Source organism: Ambystoma mexicanum, chromosome 2p (assembly GCF_040938575.1).
Source record: "Ambystoma mexicanum isolate Mex_15411 chromosome 2p, UKY_AmexF1_1, whole genome shotgun sequence".
NCBI lineage: Eukaryota > Metazoa > Chordata > Amphibia > Caudata > Ambystomatidae > Ambystoma > Ambystoma mexicanum.
The window spans coordinates 902161932-902184182 of NC_090923.1; the positions used below are offsets into that span (position 1 = coordinate 902161932).

Consider the following 22251-nt stretch of genomic DNA (forward strand, 5'->3'; position numbering starts at 1 on the left):
GGGTGCCCTCACCTCTGGTAGCCATGTATATGTCTGGGCATATAAGGAAACCTTTAGACAGAGAGATCTGTTCCAAAATGAGGGCAGAATGCCCTAGACCTGCCCTCCCAAGCAAAGTAACAGATACTCCAGACCTCGACCTAAAAATGGTGACCATCATCACTAAGACAGCTAAAGACATCATGAAAGGCATAGACCGTGCTTGGAGAGACTGCCAGGACAAACTGTTGGATCTAGTGGGTCCTCTAGCAAAGATCATGGATCTAGCCAAGAGGGCCAAAGATACAGGTATGCCAGTAGAGTTCTACGTTATTTCGCCGCGGTATTTTTCATTGCAGGTTTTTCCATCGCCGTTTTTTTTTTCTCGAAAAACTCATTTTTAATTTTTTTTTAATTCCCTTACACCCATATACTATATATTTTTTAACCCCCCCCCCCAAAAAAAAAAACGATGAGTTTTTTTTCGAAATAAAAATGGCGATGAAAAAACCTGCGATGAAAAATACAGCGGTGAAATGCGTGTATACCGCCAGTAGACATGCAAGCCCTGGGCAGCTGAGCTCAATGGGCAGTATGCATTTTAAGCAATGCCAACTGTGCCCTATCGTCAGAAACGAGAGGAGTACTGCTAAAGATGGATAGCAAACTCAGTGACTTGGCTTCATATGAAGCGGGGGAAGGCGCAAAGGGGTTGCTCTTCGGAGAAGCCTTCTCTAAAAAAATGGTGCAGTTTGTAGGGACATACTCAGCCCTAGAGAAGGCTCAGAGCTCGATCCACAAGATTTTTCCAGGATGATTTTTTTGCAGGGACCGGACAACATTAGGGTCGATCGTCCGGTCGTTTTGGGATGCAGGGTAGACCCCAGGGACCCCGAGCCCAATACTGGGAAAGCAGGCAGCAGGACACATTCTTCCCAGCCAGAGCACGCTACCCAAAAGGTCGTAGAGGAAGAGGAACTTACAGACAGCAAAACTTTGCAGGTGGTGAGTACTCAGAGCACGAATATCCCGAGAGTGGGAAGGAGGACGCTCTTATTCTTGGGCAAATGGCACAAGCTATCCAGTGATGCATGGGTGCTGCAAGCAGTGATGAGCATGTACCTAGAATTTGCAGGCGTCCCTTTTCAGAGAACGGAAACCCAGGCTATGAGTATGCCCCTAGAAGGGTGAGAGCTAGTCCACGGCGAACTGCGCAGTTTAGCAAGCAAAGCCGCCAGCAGAGCATAATGTGCAGGGAGTCTGGGATTTCTCAGCAATATGTTCTTAGCGCACAGAGGGGAAAACATAAGGCCAGTCAGATGGAAGGGATTCATCTCCTCCGAAAACTTCTGAGGACGGGACCCCTCAGAGGGGGTTTGGGCTATCACCAATTCATCACACTAGACCAGGAAGCTCCTACTGAGCTGCATTGGTGGCTGCAGAACATGGAATGACCGAGCGATTTTTCGGCGATGCTCCAGACCTAATTATAGAATCAGACGCGAGCAGAGCCGGTTGGGGTGCAAGATGTGGGAACTTAGAAACAGAAGGGAAGTGGTCCGCTGAAGAACTTCTCTTGCATATAAACTGCCTGGAGCTTCTGGCAGGATCCTTCGCCGTACAAGCCTTCACCAAAGACCAGGCAAATTGTTGCGTCTTGTTCAAGATGGACAATCAGTATGGTACATAAAAATAATTGGGAGGGACCACTTCCAAAATGTTAGCAGAATTAGTGAAAGACTTCTGGTATCACTGCCTGCAGCATCACATAGCGGTAACAGCGGAGTACTTACCGGGGAACAGAACGCCATAGCAGATTGGAATTCTCAATATCTCATGGATTCCGGGGACTGGAAGCTGCAACCGCAGATGTTTGCGCAGCTCCAGGAGATATGGGGGCCCCTATACATCAATCTCTTTGCGTCCAGGTTGAACGCTCAGACAGCCCAATACTTCGGCTGGAGAATAGACTCGGGAGCAGTAATGACGGATGCATTTTTGCATCAGTGGACAGGAGTAGTCCATTATGCTTTCCACCGTTTGTCATGTTGACGAGGGTGCTAGCGAAAGTCTGCAGATAATTAGCAGAACTAGTTGTAGTAGATCCGTTACGGAAATCTCAACCAGGGTTCCCAGTAGTGATGGAACTTTCTATGGATTTTCCGAGGATGATCCCTCACAGTCAGAACATTTTGCTGGGTCCCAGGGGCCAGATAAACTCACTGGTGGAGGAGGGCAGTCTCCGCCTGATCGCATACAGAATTTCAGGCAAAGATGGGAACTGGCAGGCATTTTGCAGCTCGCTGCCGACTGCATTAGAGACTCCTGGGCACCTTCCAACTCTAGGAACTATGGTGCGGCATGGAAAAGTTTGGTCGACTGGCGTTCAGCCCTCAGTGTTGATCGTGTTTCTGCATCTATAGTGCAGATACTCCATTTTTTAGCAGAAAAATTCTGCGATCGATGCGCCTACAGGACAATGTTAGTGTACAGGTCTGCTTTATTGGCAGGACATGACAAAGTAGAAGAAAAACCAGTAGGAGAGCACCCTGGAGTGCTGCGCTTGTTTTAGGTAGTTAAGTTGCGGAAGCCACCCAAGTACTATGTGCTCTGGGACGTCGAAGAAGTGTTTCAGCGGGGGGGACTGTTGCGCACGTTGGAAATGGCCGCCTGATCTAAGAGCTCCCGCTCCACCGAGAAATCCTGAGCTAGTTTATCCGTCCAGCGCTGCCTGTTTCGGCTCGGACGGGCTGGGGTGATTGCCCGGCCGCCCGTGGGTAACCAGACGAAATCCTGAGGTCCGAGGTCGCCGGAGTTACGGCACGATTCAGATTGACCGGCGCGCGGAGTGACAGGTATCCGGAGGCGAGCTCCAGAGCAGACTACTACGGAGCCGCGGCGTGGCCGGAACGGCTGGGCCCAAAAGGGGTGGAGCTTTGTCCCGGCTCTGCCCTGACACTCTTCTGGCGACACGATACGGCTACTGGGCTGCGGCGGTGTGGACGACTCTCCGGCCCGTATCTGCTCCAGGCCCGACCCGGCCCCGGTGGTGGTTCCGCGGATGCTCAGCCCCATAGAACTCCTTACAAATCCCACAGGGCTGTGCGGGACGAGGCACCCGAAGTGAATCGCAGTAGTAATACCCACACGGACGACCGGTAAGGAGACGGGGCTGGGCGGAGAGAGGGCTCCGTGGGTTGCCGCGGGGTTGGCCGGGCAGCAACTAAATCGGACCCGCAACCACCCTTGTTGAGGCGGTGTGCTCAAGTCTCCGAGCGGACGGAACACCAAACCCCTACCGATAACTGCAATACGGCGTGCCGCGCCACCTGGAACGCCATTACTCATGGGGGAACCACAGAGGCCGGCTAAGGGCACCAAGACTCCGGGGAAGCAGAGGAAGGGCCCCATGGACGCCTCCACGGGGGGTCAGGGACAGGCCGCATCGGCCGACGCCCACTCGACCGACACCGAGATCCCCGCAGCCGAATCCAGTGAGAATTTGGACAACCTAACAGCTATAGTTCAAAACGGGTTCCGCTCAATAAACTCTAAGCTGGATGACATAGTCTCTACCATCGGCTCCTTAAAGGCTAGAGTGGAGAAGGAAAGCCTACGCATAACGGAAACTGAAACCCGTATCAGCACTAATGAAGACGTTATCGCGCACCACAGCCGCGATATCACCCAAATTAAGGAAAATATGACGAAGCTACAGAGCAAGTGCGAGGATCTAGAATCGCGCTCTAGGCGCAATAATATTTGTGTGGTAGGCGTAGCGGAATCTTTTGGGAAGGCCCAAATGGAGACACATCTTGAGACACTGCTCAAAACCCTGTTTGGGCTGGAGGCCTTCTCTGAACAATTTTTGGTGGAACGGGCACATCGTACGCTGGCCCCTGCACCTAAACCAGGTGCGCCACCACGCACCATAATCGCTCGGCTTCTAAACTATAGAGACAGAGACACAATCCTAAGAAAAGCAAGAGAGGCGGGAACCCTCTACTATGAGGAAAGTCGCATACATTTCTATCCTGATTTCTCCTCTGGAGTACAAGCTAGCAGAAGGTCCTATGAGCCAGTCAAGAAGCTCCTAAGAGAGCGCCAGATCCCATACGCTTTAATGTTCCCGGCAAAAATGAGGCTTCAACATGCGGGAAGGGCTCATTTCTTCGAGTCCCCAGCGGAGGCCATGCATTATATTGAAACTTCCATAACCCTTCCTTCCAGAGGGGGCAGACCAGCACAAAATAACAGGCCCAGACCCGTGAAATGAGAAACACTTGTACGGCGACCAGGCGCGGGCCCGGGGCCCATACGAATAACTGATTGAGGTACACCAGGCACTTCGGTCGGTGGAGCTGTTGGACCTGATCGGCGGCCATGTGAAGCAACATGGCCACCCGTGGAATGTTCCATAAGTTGTATGGGCTACATCGTCAAGTTGGGGGTGATGATGAGGGGGGACGGGTGGGACGGGGTGGAGGGGAAGTTATGTTCAGTTGTTGGATGGACTCGAGGGGACATTTTGTTGGAAGTTTTGGCTGCCTTCCGGAGCCACCTCTGAAAGGAGGATGGGGGGGGACGGCCTGTTGTTGGAAAAGTAAAATTTTGGTCGCAGCTGGGCTGACACTGTTTACATGGCACGAACATTATGCACCTGTGAGATTTGGAAATGGCTAATGTGACATCTCGGGTCCCCGGAGACGGGCTGCTGGTCAAACTGTTAACGTGGAATGTGAGGGGATTGAATAATCCAGTTAAGGTTAGGAAGATATCCAACTATGTCTCCAGGCACAATCCACAAATACTGATGCTGCAGGAAACCCATGCAGTGGGGACAGGTAATTCTCACATCCTGCCCGGGAGGGGTCCCCAGAGGTACCACACGGACTACTCTACCCAGTCCAGAGGGGTTCTCACCCTTATTCACCCAAGCCTTGGGTTCCGGGTTGGTGGGCACAAGGTCGATCCCCAGGGGAGATTTGTCATGGTCTGGGGGGAGGTGGCTAACCAACAGCTTCTCCTGGTTAATACATACGGCCCCAACATTGATGATCCGGCCTTCTACCTGGATATATATCAGATGGTTACAGCATTGGATGTTTCGGGTGTCTTGTGGGAGGGGGGACTTCACCCTGACCATTGATCCGGTTCTTGATAGATCCTCTATGGTGATGAGACCCGCAAGCAGGACAGCATTGAGCCTCAGACATGTCATTGCACAGCTCTCACTGGTTGATGCGTGGAGGGAGGTTCACCCGGGCAGCAGCAGATAAACGTTTTATTCCTCAGTACATGATTCCGAGTCCAGGATTGATTACTGGTTGGTGTCCACACCTATGACGCCCTCTGTTGAGCGATGTGAAATCCTACCCCGTACTCTCTCCGATCACTCCCCAGTATTGCTGGAACTACTATTTCGGAACACCCCGAGTCCCTTTAGGAGGTGGAGAATGTCTGCTGGAATGTTAAGTGACCCCGGGGTGGTGGAGTTACTTCATGTTGACATTTTGGAGTTTCTGTCCAATAATATCGGATCGGTTGACAGACTCTCGATGGTATGGGAGTCATTCAAGGTCTGGATGAGGGGTCTGCTGATGTCTAGAACTACGGGTATGTTGAGGGCTGTGAGGACCGAACTATCGGCAGTGGAAGGGAAGTTAGATGCACTTGAGGTAGCATATTCAAATACGCAAGACAAGAAAGTGCTAGCCGACATACACACTAATCTCCAGGAATTTGACAAGCTTGCTTTAAGGGAGGTCCGATATGTTGCGGCCCCGATTCGGGCACGCAGGTACGGGGAGGGCAACAAGGCTGGCAGGGCACTCTCCAACCTAATCAAACACGATAAACAACCCACACAGATCACGAGCATACGCACGCAACAGGGGAGGGTTCTCCTTGGGGATAAAGACATTAATGGGGAATTTATGGAATTTTACAAGAGTCTATACTCTAACCAAGATAAGAAAACGTCCGCAGAAATCAGGACCTATCTTGAGGCCCTCTCCCTCCCTAGGCTCCCGGACGAAGTACGACTGGCAATGGACCAGCCGGTAACGATGGAAGAAATTGGGGAAGCAATCAAGGATCTATCAACAGGCAGGGCACCGGGGTCAGATGGGTTAGGCGCCGAATTTTACAAGGAGTTCCGCGAGGAACTTGTGCCGATACTACAGCAGGTGTGGGAGGAAGCGCTCGAATCCGGCAGATTGCCCTCAACTATGAGAGAGGCCATAATAGTGGTACTCCACAAACCCAGGCGACCACCACAGGATGTTTCGTCCTACAGGCCCTTATCACTCATAAACACAGACGCTAAAATCTTTGCAAAGGTCCTGGCGAATTGCCTTCTGCCGGCAGTCCCGTCCCTAGTCCACCCCGAACAAAATGGGTTTGTCCCTACTCGATCTACAGCCCTAAACATCAGACGACTCTTTGGTATCACGGCGCAGATCGACCCCGCGAGGAACGCGGTGGCCATATCCCTTGACGCTGAAAAAGCGTTTGACTCGGTGTCATGGGTCTATCTCCTTTCGGTGCTTGTTTATACGATACGTAAAACTCCTATATACGGAACCTGGAGCCCGGGTCCTGACCAATAAGACAATTTCCGAGATGTTCCTCCTAGAAAGGGGGACCAGACAAGGATGCCCTTTCTCGCCTCTGCTATTTGCACTGACCATTGAACCTATGGCGGCCGCGGTCCGTCTTAGACACTCAGACAAAGGGATCACTATGAAGGGCTCCACCCAACTAATTTCGCTTTATGCGGATGACACACTATTATATGTCAGGGAACCTGAGGCTAATATAGCACCCGTCATGACTGAGATCCAGGGGTTTGCAGACTATTCCGAGTATACCATAAATATGTCGAAATCAGAAATATTTCCCCTAACTCCTGCCACCCAATGCCCTACAGACACAGTGGGACTCAAGTGGTCCGCGGACCACATTAGATATCTGGGAATAATGGTCTCCAGGGACAAGCTCACACTCTATGCAGATAACCACGAGGAATCCCTACAGGCAATAGGCTCCAAGCTTCAGATCTAGGGGCGGCTCCCAATTTCATTAGCCGGCCGTGTTGCCATTCTTAAAATGGTGGTCCTCCCTAAACTTTTATACCTATTCGTTAATATTCCTATATGGCCGGGCAGGGCCTTCTTCTCCAGGCTTAGATCCATGGTGGTAACATTTCTCTGGAACGGTAAGACTGCTAGGATTAGCTGGGAGAGGATGGCGGAGCCCTATGCCTCTGGAGGGTTGGCGGCCCCCGATTTCAAACTTTATTATTACGTCTCCCAAGCTCAATTTGCGAAATATTGGTATAATGACGAGAACGATACACCCCATGCATGGATAGAGGAACACACCACACATCCCACGAATATACAGTCAGTCATTTTCGATCCAAAATATAAAGACACATGTGCATACAATCCGGTTAGCTGCACAGTCAGGGCATGGATGGCGATATTTAAGAGGCTAGGTGTGGAGGTCCCCTACAACCCAGAGGTGCCGCTTTGGGACTTCCCGGGCATACCCCCCACGCATGACACTAACATACAGGAGTCCTGGGACCCTAACAGGGAAATGAAACTGGGTGACATGTTTGTGAATGGTGCTTTTGCGGTCCGGGGTCTCTTGTTGAGGCACTGGGGGGTGGACCCCTGAAAACGTTGCAATACTACCGTATGAGGTTTGCATTCCAAAAGAGGTGGCCGCTCTTCCCGAATGAGCCCCCACCCCATCCTTGTGTGCAATTGATAACATCTAAAAATGGCCTGGGGATTGCTAGGTTGTACACAGCCGTGCAAGCTCATATCCCCACATTAAATCAGATAAAGGGGCAGTGGGAAGCGGATTTACAGGGGACCATTGAAGAAAAGAAATGGGCCAACTATTGTGCGCTATCCAAGAAGGTTTCGCTTAATGCTGGTCTAAGGGTGATTCAATTTAAAATTCTGAACAGGCTACATTATACGCCGGCCAGAATCGCAAGGTTTGCACCGGATGCCTCTGACGCCTGTCCTAAATGTAATGCTCCCCAGGCTGGATCCTTTCATATCTACTGGGACTGCCCGGTACTGAGGGGATTCTGGAGGGAGGTGGCTGAGCTCCTGGAGGACTTCAATGAGGTTCCCCCCGATTTGACTCCTCAGAAATACTTGTTTGGGGACATTGGCAAGCAACCAGAGAAAATTAGAAGATTATTTAACATTGCATGCGCTATTGCCAAAAAATGTATTTTACAGAAATGGAAAAGTTCGCTCCCGCCCACCCTAAACCAGTTCCTTCAAGAACTGACATATGTCAACGAGTCAGAGGAACAGTTTGTTTTAACCCGCCCCTCGACATGCAGGCCCAAGGACATTTGGGGCCCGTTCAGATCCTACCTATGTAACATGATTGCCGATCCTGACTTGTCTTCATAATATTGTCATAGGTAATGTAACAGATATTCTACCCTTGATGTAACTGTTAAACAATTGTGCTGTGATGTGGCGGCCTATATGTGACCATTAATAAAAAAAGAGTTTAAAAAAAAAAAAGAAGTGTTTCAGCTATTCCTCAAATGGCCAGACAATGCTAGTCTCTCACGATCTCTGCTTTCATTGCAGATTAGCGATGCTCCTCTGTTTGGTAGCATGCAGGAGAGTCTCCGATGTTAAAGCACTAGAAGTAGATAGGAAAATATTCTACCCGGAAGGGGTGGCCTTCAATGTGGCAAAGCGAACAAAGACCAACTCCACCATTATTTCTTACCCGTACTTCCTAGACAATAAGAAGTTATGCGTAGCCCAGTGTGTAAAGGATTACGAGCTAGCCTTGGCTGACCTGAGACCAGTAGGGGTCGCACAGGTTCTGATAGCAAGTAGGAAGCCATACCATGCGGTAGCTATGGCCACGATAGCTAGATGGGTCAGAGAAGTTATGGACTGGGCAGGCATTTACCTATCCAGGTTTGGTGCTCATTCTGCAAGGGGCGCGATGGCCTCCAGATTTTTCAGCAGGGGTATCTTTGCAAGTTATTATGAAATCAGCAGATTGGTCTAACAAGTCAACTTTCAGGACCTTTTATTTTAAGCCTATATCTCAAGTAGCAAATAAAGTGGTGGACAGTTCTGAACAAATATAATCCTCGCCTCCTGTCTTGACATAGAATGAAGTTTGCCCATGCTTTTATAGCGCAGGGTAGTCTTGATACTATTAAACACACAGAGGCAAGCATTATATCCCACCCAGAAATACGCAAGCAAACTGTCAAAGTATGTTTATGGAATGTACACACTTGAGTATTCCCACCCTCACAATAGTGTTTCTGTCCTTTTCCAGGGGAAGAGCAAAAGACGACCCAAGAAGGAGACAGGGTGAAGTTCGTCAGTTCAAGGTTTCTACAAGCGTCTGCTCTACCATGGTCAAGAAAGACGTAGTCCATTCGTGGAGAGAAGACAGTTTCAAGCAGTTTGAAAGTTAACTGTTGAGATTTCGGGCAGAGTTTCGCTGTTGAAAGAGGAAAGGACCCAGGTGGGGAAGCTATTTATACACAGGGGCAAGCACTGATGGGAGAGAGTCTATGGCCTCCGGACTGCCAGATACAAGAGGCCTATGGGGATTTGTAGTTTTTTGATCGAACCTTTAAAACTCTTGGACCTTTTTGATTTCCTAAGCCCGAAGTAAACAAAACGTGTTAAGTTTCAAAAGTTACAAAAAATGTGAAGTGCTGTGAGTTGCAGTAATAAAGAAAGTAAAACATAATGCTCGCCTCTGTGTCTTTAATGGAATCAAGACTACCCTGCACTATAAGCATGGGCAATCTTCATTACTATAATGACCTTCAATGTGAGCTGGTTTCAAGCTTCCATAGATACTGTTGAGGTAGCAATATGTCTATTGGTATGGCTGGACATACATGGTCAATCATACATTTATGATTCTAGGATAGCTGTGTTGTTCCCTGTTGCTCTTCATGCTTCACATTACAAAAATGCATTATTCCATTATGTGTTCAGAAGAAAGCCAGGTTGAACTGTCTTGTTTTTGCCCCAAAAATGGTATCCACAAGTTGTTTTACCAGCTTGCTGAAGTCGTAGAGGCAAACATTACTTTTCTTTAAAGAGCAATGTTTCTAGTATTGTATGTTTGAATCTAACTGTGTCATGATTCATGATGATTCTTTGTGTTTTTATTTGAAGGAATTAAAACAAGATGTCTACAAACAAATACCAAACAGTGGTGCAAGGTGAAGCCTCGGAAACCGACTCGGAGGATGAGAATTACCTTGGGACCATGCACCCAGCAATGAGTTCTAGTATTACTGGCATGACAATTCCTGGTGAAGCGTCAGAGACTGATGATGATGAAGAAGATGTTGTGCAAAGTCATAACAAACTAACACCTGTGCCGGCTGACAAGGACCTTCCCCCCTTGATTGTGATCAGAAACGATGAGGCAAGGTCTCCAGTGGCAACAGAAGAGAAACCTGCGTTGAATATTCAGCATCATAGGCGTTACAGCACCTTGCTACAACAAAAGCTTCTTGAAAGCAATGCCCGGCTGCATCATGATGTCACCAGCACCATCAAGCATGTGTACCAGACGGCTACTAAAGAAGTCCGCAGTATTACTAACCAGCTGAACAACTCCCAGAGTGGAATCATCAGTGCGTCACACAGCATCCGCCTTGTCCTGGATGATCTAAAAACAGTTGCTGACAAAATCGACATCATCACCAGCTGCAATTTGCTTCCTGATATCCGAATGTAACCTTCTTGGTCATAACAATATGGTCCCATGCATTTGATGTTCTTGTTCAGTTGATAATTGACCTGGAATGACTGTCATCGATCAGATGATGTGTGTAGTTCCACCACCATTTTACATAATAACAAGGAGCATTACTCCAGAAGCGGTTCTGATTGGTATTTTCTTCTAAACTGATACGATGAACACTTTGGAAAAGTTAAAACTCTGAAGATTACATATCCCTATTATTTGAGATACATATGCAGGAGTAGAACAAACAGCTTTGTGCGTGATGAAATTCCCTCAGAATCTTAACCCCTTAAAATGATATCACATTACTCAGATCCCAGTGACTGGGATTTTCAATGAGTGTATAAAAAAACTTTGGAACAGTTCTTTGGTCATCACATCAAGTTCTTAATGTTAACTAGCTGTCAATTGCCACTTAACTTGCTTGAGCAATGTAAGTTCCAAAAAGATGAGGATGAGAAAGGATGTACATTGAAAACCTCTGGTGAATAATTTATGTGGTATTCTGAATAATTGTAATGGTAGCCCTTGTTTACATGGCCAGGTATAGACAACATACTGTTTTTCCTTCAGACGGTATGTGGATATGCACATTTGCACAAGTGTAGAACCTTCACAGTTCAGTTCAGTTTAGCAGGTGAGCAGATGTTTTTATTAATAGAAGACTCTGGATTTTAAATCCTGGGTGGTTAGCTTTCACCATGAACATTTCTGATGTATTCCTTCTTTTCAAAAGTATTACTTGAGGATGTTATACCTAAAAAGTTTGACCTTCCTGGAAGGCTTCTCTGTCTTTGAATAAAATTATACTCTGCGAGCAGCGGTGCGTTCTTGATAGACCATGATTTTCACTCATTTTGATCCATTACAGCATTCCTCAGCAGATCATCCATAGTTTTAGAATAGTAGTAACCTTTATTAAGTAATTGTCTTTATGTCACATAAACTATTGTACTCATTATTCTCGTGTTGCAAGGCACACAAATTCACAGAATGCATCTACTCTCTATGTGGGAGTCTTTTTATTTTTTTATTTTTTCTGGTTCCAGCCACGTTTTGAACTGGGTGGTGTGCATCCAAGACTACACATTGTGTTTCCTTATAGAGAGAAGAAACGTTCACATTATGCAATGCTTGTCTTCTCTTTGAAGAATAAGGACATCCGTTTCGGATACATGAATCCACTTTTTCCAAAATATGTAATTGAAACCACTTGGTTTATGCCAAAAAAAAGTATGCTTTTTGTGCACATATTTAAAATAAATACACATTGGAAAACCAAGGTTACCAAGTATCCTGAAAGCTGCCACTATTGAATCCTAGTGTTCCTACTCATAGGGCTGTTTATTTTATTTTTCATTTGTATATGTTAACTAAGAACATATACATATAATTCTGCACTGTTCCATTCTTTCTTGTTAGCACGTAAATGTATCATGAATGCTAGAGGACTGGATGTTTTTTGGTTAAGAAAAGCTAGGCAGAAGGATAGAATGCACTGAGTGGTCATCTTGCCGAGGGTGCAGAGCCACTGTGCAATCTATGTACCCTGATGCCTAGGAGGCATGCTCATCCCTGAGCTAAGCATCACATTGGAACCATTCCAAAAGGCAGTCCCCAACAAATTGCAAATAGACAAGTGCCTATTACTGCAGAAACCATACCTTCATTAATTAGATTATATGTTTCAGTTGAACTAATACTGTGAATGTGACAACTGCTGCAATCCCCATGGTTTTAATTTGAACGCATCAATGCTTTGTAATCAACTGTGGCAAAATCCCTTGTTTGAAGCTACTGACAAGGGTGACAATGGGGCCCAGGAACCACCGTATGCTCTGTGTTGTGGGTTGCTGGGTTCCACAGACTCCTCAATGTGTTGCTAGCCTTGTACGTGTTCCACAGCATCTCATCCCCAGGTACCCTGAGCAGCATTAAGTTACACCTCAATATTGGATATGTGGCAGAAGGACACACTAAACCTATGCATTGTGCAAAACTGCCAGTCCGGACGTTTTGTGTGCTGTGGAAAAATTAGTCCTGGTTCCTCAAGAGGCAGCAGCTGATGAATGCAACTCACTCGGTTGTTCAGGAACTGTGCACTCCCTCGTGCAATCTGTGAGCCATCAGAGTGATCATGGGAACCTGGGTCTAGGCCTCAGCATGTACCGCCCCTGCAATGAAAATGTAACAAAGATGATAGTATTTTGAGACGTTGGCCCCTGGAGCCAGGGGCAGACTAATGACGTTATAAATAACCAATTATAATTATAATCACTTTGCTTTGCATGATCGGTTTCCTAAAGAATAACCTAACGGATCGGAATTCCAATCTTATGTCCTGAATTCCAATCTTATGTCCTGCCTGATGGGGGAGGTTAAACCGCTCCCTAGTTCCACCCACTGGCCTCAAATGGAGGGTTTAGTTTTAAACATAAATGCACCAAGGTTAAAAAGTGCTTTAACCAAATCTTGAAGAGTCCCTTGAACAAGATGAGAAGAACTACGATAACCTATTTACATGGGCACTGTTTGCTGTCTGGAAGACCCAACAGTTACCAGCAAGCTTCTCATTCTTTGAGCACATCCAAGATCAGAAAACTGGGAGAACTAAGAAGATCGCGCAAGGAACTCAATGCAGTTTCTGCAGAAGACGAGGGAAAGGATGACATTGTACACAACCTGGTAAATAAACATATTTGCTAGGTTCAGGATTAGAACTATGTCTATCAATTGACCTTACAAAGTGTTGTATGTCAACTGTGCTTTTAATAATTTAAATAAATATATCTATTTTTCTGAGAGGATTCCATGTTAGTATGGTAGCCTATGTCACAGGTATTTGTTCAACCCTGACATAGATAGGTGGAGTTATTTTCTGTCACTGAATAGGGTTACTGTGTCCATATGAGTGATGAGTGACAGTTAAGATGAGGGACAAGTACCTGGTGTTTCTGCCAACATCTGCAAACAAATTGTTCTCAAACTGGTGTTCACAGAAGTCATGGACAATCTCAACTACAGGATCCAAGAAAGAGACCAATAAAAGCTTGCACAAATCCACCGTGTAAACTGGCTGAAGGCATGTAAAGACCCAGGTGATCCAGCTGGAGCCAGCACCACCTTTTTAAGTCCCATTATACTCTTGGTTCATCTTTAGGTGATCACAGAGAGACTGAAGGTCTAACTCAGCTAGACACCATGCCAGCGCAAGAGCACAAAAAGCAGACACTACCTTGGAAAAGGGCGATAAAGGCTTACACAAATTAAACGGCTCCTTCACAATTTCAAAAATCCTTCAAGTCAAAGCCACTTCTGCCAAATCACTTATCATAGAAGCCTTATCCCAAGTGCTGCTTTCTGATAATAGACAATAGATAGACCCACAAAACTGTGTCTGCTAGAGGACTTTATAGAAAAGCGCTAATACCAGATGACTTCAACATCAAGGTAGATGTTAAGGACACATCAATCATATTCCTATACAATATGTTAATATGCAATTATCTAAAACCAAATAAAGCCACTGAGTGAGCCATGTGATAGACCTAGTATCTAACTTCCTTCTAGTAACACATCATCCTCAAGGATGTAAATGCAGTCCATTCCATGTTCCTGCAGGGGCTACACAGTGGTTTTCTTTCTCCATGCATATCAAATGCATAACATGCAAAGAAAGGGTCAGACTACTGTGTGAAGAATCTAGCGATGCCGTCACTTCTTCCCTGGGAGAACCTCCCCTCGTGTGCCAGGGAAAGGTTGAAGCTACTTGACTCTGACCCTGGGGATGGCTATCTGCGGGAGGACCACGTTGGGGAGGTCAAACTCCAGGTATACAGAAAAATACTGATTTGGAATAATCTGTCAGTTATCATTCTTAATGAAACCCATGTACCTTTGCAACATTCCTGTACGGCTTAGTGTGATGTAGATAGAGAATTCCAGGGTTCTCATGATCAAGAACATTATTTATCCTCTGCCCCCTAGTTCTGAGACAAAGTGGGATGGAGTAATGAGGATGACTAGAAGCGGTAAGCCAATACCGCGTTGTAGTCTTTAAAAAATGCTAACCAATGCTAGGGAAATCTAAAACTGAGACAGCTGAAAAGGAAGGGAGAGGGAGAGATGGAGACTGCTGCTGAATCCAACTTGTTCAGATACTGGTTGGGACACCAGAGATGAGCAAACTTCAAGACACAGTATGGAGGCTGATGACAACGACGTGCAGAGGCACCGAGCTGAGAGAAGTTTGCCACATTATTGCCACGGGCAGCTGAAGCCTCCAAAAGCAGACGAAGGCAAAGCGGGAACCAAGCGGCTAAGAAGACACACTCCCAGTCAGCGGGACGTGAGCAAAGAAGACTGTGAGACAAGAGGAAGGTCAAAGCCGCCAGTGAAGACCGATAAGCCCAGTGAGAGTGAATGAGACACCAGGTTGCTTCAGGGGGAATGCTGCATAACGTTGACCGCGCCTAATTAAAGGAAATGGAATAGTTAATATGAATACAAACATTGTTACGAAAGGGTCGGTGACCCAGTACTTGATGGGCATTATTTTATGGATGCAAGAGAGAGTGAATGGAAAATGGAAAAGCCCTGTCAGGATAGTGAAATAGGCAAACAGTGATGCTGGGGCTCTCTCCCATGAGAGGACATAAAAAGCCCTGTCAGGAAGGTAAACCAGGCAGTGTGCGTGTCTGATACTTGCACCCACATGTGATACCCTGGCAGGAGAGTAAACCAGGGGTAAGAAGAGAAGTGATTAAACTCCCGGGTAAAACGGAATAGAAATAACTGCTATGAAAAAAAAAGGGAAGACTCGTACCACCTTTAAGGTTAAGGAAGTTGTGAATACCCTGACATGAGAGTACTCATGGGGTAGAAAAAGAATTGAGAAAGCCCAGGAATCAAGACCACTTCTTGAAATTGTAAAACGGTGGCCATGAATACAAAAAGGGAAGAACCATACCTCTTTCAAATATTCATTGAGACCCAGAGGGCCACTAGGAGTGTGCAAACTCTTTGAAAGCCCAACACCTTCCCCCAAAAGGAAAGTAGACTCAGTCAAGTACAAGTACAAACTGTGGTTTATTACAGAAAAACCAACAGGGATCAGTACAAGGACAGGACAAATCTGAGGACATCTCGACATCTCCTGGCTCGCAGGCCAGTTTTCTCCTAAAATTGCATCAGAGTGACAACACAACCTGGGCCTCTCTCCAGAAAAACTATTAAACTACTGGATTGTGTACTTAGTAATAGTCCACCTATAGTGGACACTATACATGTTAATCTACTGGCTCTCGCATGTCAGGTGGCTGGTCTGGTCCCTCTCCAAAGTGCTATCTCTAACAATGTTGCAGTGTGAGGGTCTTACCATTGGTTCTTGCCCGTTGCTACCCACGCCTAGGATACTGAACTGTGGTTGGCTCGAGCTGACGTCCCCAAGCCTGGGATCCGCAAATATTCTCAGCTCTTGGTGTACCTTCTCAGCGTAATAAGAATGATTATGTGTCTGGATTGTAACTTCTGTGTACCACCTAAGTCTATGATAGTGCTCGTTCATCTCGTGCAACACTTGTCTCACGTTGCAACATCTTTGTTGCGAGCTTCTGTCTAGCGGCGTGAGATTGGCTCCCTTTCCCAGCGCTGGTTGTTGTCGGCTAGGTCACGTGTTCAGAGACCATGATTTGGAACTCTGCAACTCTGAATTATGAAGAATTATTCGCATTTATTGCAGCTGGTGTTGCTGTTGTTCAGGGAATGGAATGTCATTCATATCTGGTGGCCTTGGCAGCGGGTCCTGTCTCACACTTTTGCTCTTGTCCTGCCTGGATTCAACTCGGCTCAGCTCTTGCTGAGAGGCTTGTGGCCTGCTGTAATTTTCCTAAACCTTTATGCGGTTCCTACAGTGTCCATGTTATTCTATATTCTCCATATGTTAGTCACACTTAGCCCTGTCAAGTCCCATAGGTGCACCTGCAGTTCCATAAGGTTATTTGCATGTAAGCATCTGCAAGCTTTGCTCAGGATATCTTGCTTCTTGCAGTTTCTGCTTTCCTGCGTTCAGCTAATGATAAAATAATAAAAGCAATGACAGTGTGTATATATATATATATATACATATATATATGTATCTGTCCTCTATCTACAGAACTGTACGCTCGTGTTCTTCATGTATTTGAGTGTGTGTTTGTGTCCCGATGGCACGTGTGCTTGATGTTTAACACTGCTAAATCGTGGTGTCTCTAACAACGTCGGTAATGGGTCTTCTTGGCACTTTAATCAATACTGTCAATTGAGGTCTCTTTAGTTGCAGCCTGGGGCTCCTCCTTTACTCTGGGGAAGACTAGTACCCAACCTGGTCTGTAGGGCTGGCTGAGGAGGTACCTCTCGACATACTTATCAATCATGGGAGCACTAGGAATTGGTCCGAAATAGTATGGGCGTTCATGGTATCTCCTGGCCTTATTCTGTGTCCTATTTCTTATAGGAGGTGGAGGAAAGGGCGCATTTCCCCATCCCTCTTCACTAGTAAAATCTCTAATTGTGTTCCTCCATATCCCACGGCTGAATCTCCCCGTCTCCTATGATCCATCCTCCTCACTCAAGTTCCCAGATTCTTTACTCTTTCTCCCCTCACAAACTCAGATACCTCTATTTTCCTTAATGGAGCTCATTCCACTTCATGTTAATGTTAATGGATATTTGTACCGCGCACTATCACCACCGGAATGGTCCCCTGGCGCTCTGGCGGTTCTGAAAAAAGGGAAGGGGCTGAGTTAGTGGGAATGAGCTGGAAAAGTGCAAGAGAGTAGTGATGTGCTGTTGGCAGCCTCAGCCCGGTGGGTCCGTTGACTGGGCTTGGGGTGTTTTACGGTCGGTAGTCATTGTGTGCTGTTGTGCGAGTCTATGTGTGGTTTGTTTTGTTGTTGCAATGTAGTGAAGTTTGTGCGGATTGTTGTGCTATAGGGTTGCGGTTGTGTTTGGTTAGAATTTGAGAGGAGTATGCAGTGGGTGAAATTTTTAGTGGATTGGTTAATTGGCATTGATGTCCTTGCAATTATGTCTAGGTGTGAAGCTTGCTATCATTCATTACTCCATTCATTCATCTCTCGATTACCCTCTGCCAAAATCTTACCCTCTCTTATACCTTATCTCACTGCATTGCAGACCTCCTTCCTTTCCACTGCCATCTTCCCTTCCACTTTCAAACATACCACTATTATCCCAATTCACAAGAAATATTCACTTGACCCATTGCTTCCCTCTAATTACCATTGTGTCTCTTTATTCTGGTTTATTTCCACACTCTTTGAGCAAGTTGTTTAAACACATGCCTTCAACTTTCTTCAGCATCAGTCAGGCTTCTGTCCCATACATTCAACAAAAATTGCACTATTCCATGTATCTAATCCTCTAATCCTGTACTTCCCATTGCAGACACCTTTGTCGGTGCTTCCTCTAGAGAGGGTTTCACTGATATCCTCTTCTCTGTCCCCTCTCCAGATCTATGAACCCCCATCTCATCACTCTCTCTTTCCACATCCTCTACCATTAACTGTGGCACCAAGTGGGAATTCCTCTGGCCGGCTTCTCATCCTCATGTTGCTTTGTTAATGTCTATCGCACAGGCACTATCCTGGTTCAGGGTCCACAACCCAACCTCCTTCTCTTTGACCGGATCCTGCCTTCTCTCAATAACTTCCTTCCTTCTCCTGCATCTCCCCCACTACTCTCTCTCCCTCCTCTGACTAGTGTACCACGCCCCTGTACACCACCTCAGAAAACCTTCAAAGGCACAGACCTCCTCCACCTGGCGACCCTTAACGCCTGATCAGCCAACAAACACTCTGCTGACATCTGCCTTGAAGACATTGACCTTGACATTCTCGCTCTTACCGATACATGGTTCAATGCCACCTCAGTCCCACTTTTGACTCCCTCCTCCCTGACTGCTCTGAGATCATCTCCAAGCCTCAACCTCACCGCACTGGTAGGGGGTTCACTTTATCTTCCTTGTGTGGGTTCCTGCTTCCTTCTTACCCACCCAACTCTAGTCTTCCTTTGAAAGCAAGGTTTGCAAGTTGGTCATCTCTCCCATCTCCACCCTAACTATTGCTACCATTTACCGGCCTCCAGGTACCACCACCCTGTTCTTCTCTGAATGGGCTGATTTCTGTTCTTCCTTACATTCATCCACCTCCAACCTCCTCCTGCTGGGTGATTTCAACATCCTACTGAACTCCCCTGGGTCTGCATCCACTCTCTTCACTGACCTCTGCACCTCGCTTTCCCTCTCCATTCTTGGCCAACCCACTCAGCTGGACGCCCTCATACACTCTGACCTCTCTCTCCCCCACTAGTCACCACTCTCTCGTGGTCAGACCATTCTCTGCTTTCCTCACAACTAGGTCTCTTTGGCCCTCTGACCGCCACCTAAAAAAACGCTCCAACCTTGTTTGCTAACATCCACCCGATGAAACGAGTGTCAGCTGCTGCCTTCGCTGCCACCTTCATCCCCCCTCACCATACTACCTCTGGTTCTAACTCTGCTCTCAACAACCTTCAACCTTCCATCACCAATACTCTTGACATTCGTGCCCCATTCATGAGGATCCGCCTGAAACCTGCCTCGAAGCATAACACCGGGTATGACTCTGAACTTGCAGACCTGAAATGTAAGTGCAGGGCTGCAGAACTGAAGTGACAAACCTCAGGTTCACCCTCTGACAAACTGGCCTCCCTCTCGCTCTAAAGGTATTACAGACTCTCTGTCCGTGCCAAAAAAAGGGGCCAACATTCAGGTACGAGTATCTAGTGTGTCCAACCACACGGCTGTACAAAATATGCAGGGAATATGCCAACCCATCTGCAGTATCCTCTGCCCCTATATCTTCCCAGGCCCTTTGCAATGCATTCGCCTTTCACTTCACCACCAAAATCCAGGACATACTGAACAGCCTTGATATGATATGGCATTTATAACGCGCCTATAAAGAAGTGTTTCAAGGCGAGACGAAGCAAGGGAGGGGGAACAAAGGGAGGACAAACAGCGATCCTACTAGGCCAGGTGTCATTCAGATCGCACAAGTGCATGGGAGGGGGAAGGGGGAAAGTGCGAGGGAAAGGGACAGTGCAGTACATGGGCATAGAATAATAACAATAAGTAAAAGTAACGGCCAACAGGTGGCAAGTGCAAAGGTAAGTGCAGACATCAGGTGTCAAGTGCTGGTGGTGGGACTGCAGGGATACAGAAACAGTCTCCAAGTGCGGTTGTTGCCAGGCAGGCAGTGCTGAAGTGTGTGACTGGCGGGGGAGAGACCTGGGCCCGAGAACAGAGAGTGGCCAGGTAACCAGTGCAGAATCAGTTACAGCCAGGAGTTCAGCAGGGGAGAGGAGGAGAAAAGTCAGAAGCAAAGAGAAAGGTTTTGAGGTGCATCCAGAACCAGAGCTGGTTCTCCTCAAGTTTCAGGGAGGCAGGGAGGCTGTTTCAGAGGGAGGCCCCAGCTGACGAAAGAGATCTACCACCAACTCGTTGCTTGGAGAAGCGACTGACCCTAAGGGAGTTGGAGGAGGATGAGCGAAGAGCTCGAGAAGGAAGATATTTAGGAAGGTATTGAGGCCCCAGGCCCCAGAAGGCCTTGTGGACAATGCAGAGGGTTTTGAACTTGATCCTCACAGCCACTGGGAGCCAATGCAGAGATTTCAGTCCTGGAGAGATACGATCCCTGGGCTTGAGGCCAAGGACAAGCCTCGCAGTCCTGTTCTGGATGAGTTGCAGAGGGCGGAGAGTAGTGGCAGGCAGATTTAGAAAGAGGCTGTTGCAGTAGTCCAGCCTATAGAGAACCAGAGCTCTGGAGACAGTGAGCTTCTGGGGGAAGGAGAGGAAAGGTAGAATACCTCTGAGGAGGTGCAGCTGGTAGTGTGACTTCTTGGAGATATCTGAGATGTGAGGAGAGAAGGAGAGTGTGGAGTCAAAGATGACCCCAAGGTTTTTAGCCTCGCAGGTAGGAGCAGGATGAGGGCCAGGAGTGGCCGGCCAGAGAGCGACAGGAAAGGCGGGAGTGGGTGTGCCGATGAGGAGAATCTGTCTTACTGGCATTAAGGCAGAGGTCATTGGAGGCACACCACTTCTGGATAGCAGACAGTCAGAGATGAGAGATGGAGAAGAAGTGGCCGAAGGTAGTCTGAAAATGAGCGGAGTGTCATCCGCATAGCACTGAAAGTTGGGGCAGAGAGCAGCAATGCGCTGGGCAAGAAGTGCCAGGTTAAGGTTAAAAAGCCAGGGAGAGAGGTTAGTCCCCTGGGGGACACCACAGGTAGAAAAAAAGATAGTGGAGAGGAAGGACCCAAGTTGGACCTGGGAGGGTCGGTCAGAGAGGAAAGAAGTCAGCCACGCCAGGGCCTGACCTGTGTTACCCAGGTTATCACAGAGACATTTGAGCAGGATGGCATGGTTGACCATGTCAAAGGCAGAGAAGAGATCAAGTAAGATGAGGACACAGGGGGTGTTAGAATCGAGGTTGGACAGCAGGTCTTCACGGATGTTCAGAAGAGCAGTTTCCGTGCTTATGGCAGCTCTGAAGCCAGACTGATGGTCATGATTGAGCTGGGAGATGGCCAATTTTTCTAGGAGTTTGCCCAGGAAGGGAGTGATGGAGATTGGGCGATAGTTAGCCGGGCAGGAGGGGTCGGCAGAGGGTTTCTTAAGAAGAGGGTGCACAAGGGAGTGCTTCAGGGGGGATGGAAAGACTTCAGTGGTGAAGGGGTGGTTGCAGAAGTCGGCCAGGGCAGAAGCCAGGGAGTCGATGTGGTCCTTGATGGTTTTGGAGGAACAGGGGTGAACCTGTTTTGACGAGACTTTCATAGATCAAACTTGTCTAGAAACCTTGTCTGCAGAGAACAGGGTAAAGGCAGAGAAGGAGGGAGGAGAGGTGGCTGCAGAAGGGCCAGAGGAAGAGCAGGGAGTAGAGGGACGATTTCCACTCGCGCACTCTTCCAACCCACCCCCCCTCCTTGCCTACACTAACCTCTCCTTCCTCAGTTTCCTCCTTCACCTCTGTCTCTACGGGAGAAGTCACCAGAGTTGTAAACTCCATGAAGGTCTCTTCCAAACAGGTTGCCCCTTGCTCATCCAGAACCATCAAGGACAACATTTCCTCTCTCGCCCCTGCTCTCACTGATCTTTGCAACCACTTTTTTGCTACTTTTCCATCCTCCCTCAAGCACTCCCTTGTGTGCCACCTCCTTAAAAAACCGCCAGCAGACCCTTCCTGCCCAGCCAACTATTGCCCCATCTCCATCACCCCTTTCCTGGGGAAACTGCTTGAGAAGCTGGCCCTGCCCTAACTCCCACACTGAACTTGTTGGCAGTCTCCACGACCATCAATCTGGATTGTGAGCATCCAAAGGCACAGAAACTGCTCTTCTGAAAACCTGTGAAGGACTGCTTGCATCCCTTGATTTCAGCTCCCCTGCTGT

General features: G+C 47.5%; 1 protein-coding gene across 4 annotated transcripts in view; it reads left to right on the plus strand.

Moving 5' to 3' along the window:
* LOC138566886 (biogenesis of lysosome-related organelles complex 1 subunit 3-like) overlaps positions 1–11587 on the plus strand; it is a 45449-nt gene extending 33862 nt beyond the window's left edge. For 3 of the 4 annotated variants that reach the window (XM_069644609.1, XM_069644611.1, XM_069644612.1), the window contains exon 2: positions 10188–11587. In XM_069644609.1, coding sequence (XP_069500710.1) covers positions 10201–10758 — 558 coding nt within the window. In that variant the 5' untranslated portion in view covers positions 10188–10200 and the 3' untranslated portion in view covers positions 10759–11587. Of the gene's footprint in view, positions 1–9327; positions 9520–10187 lie in introns of all 4 variants that reach the window. The other variant, XM_069644610.1, reaches the window with a different exon arrangement.
* Positions 11588–22251: the final 10664 nt, after the last annotated feature.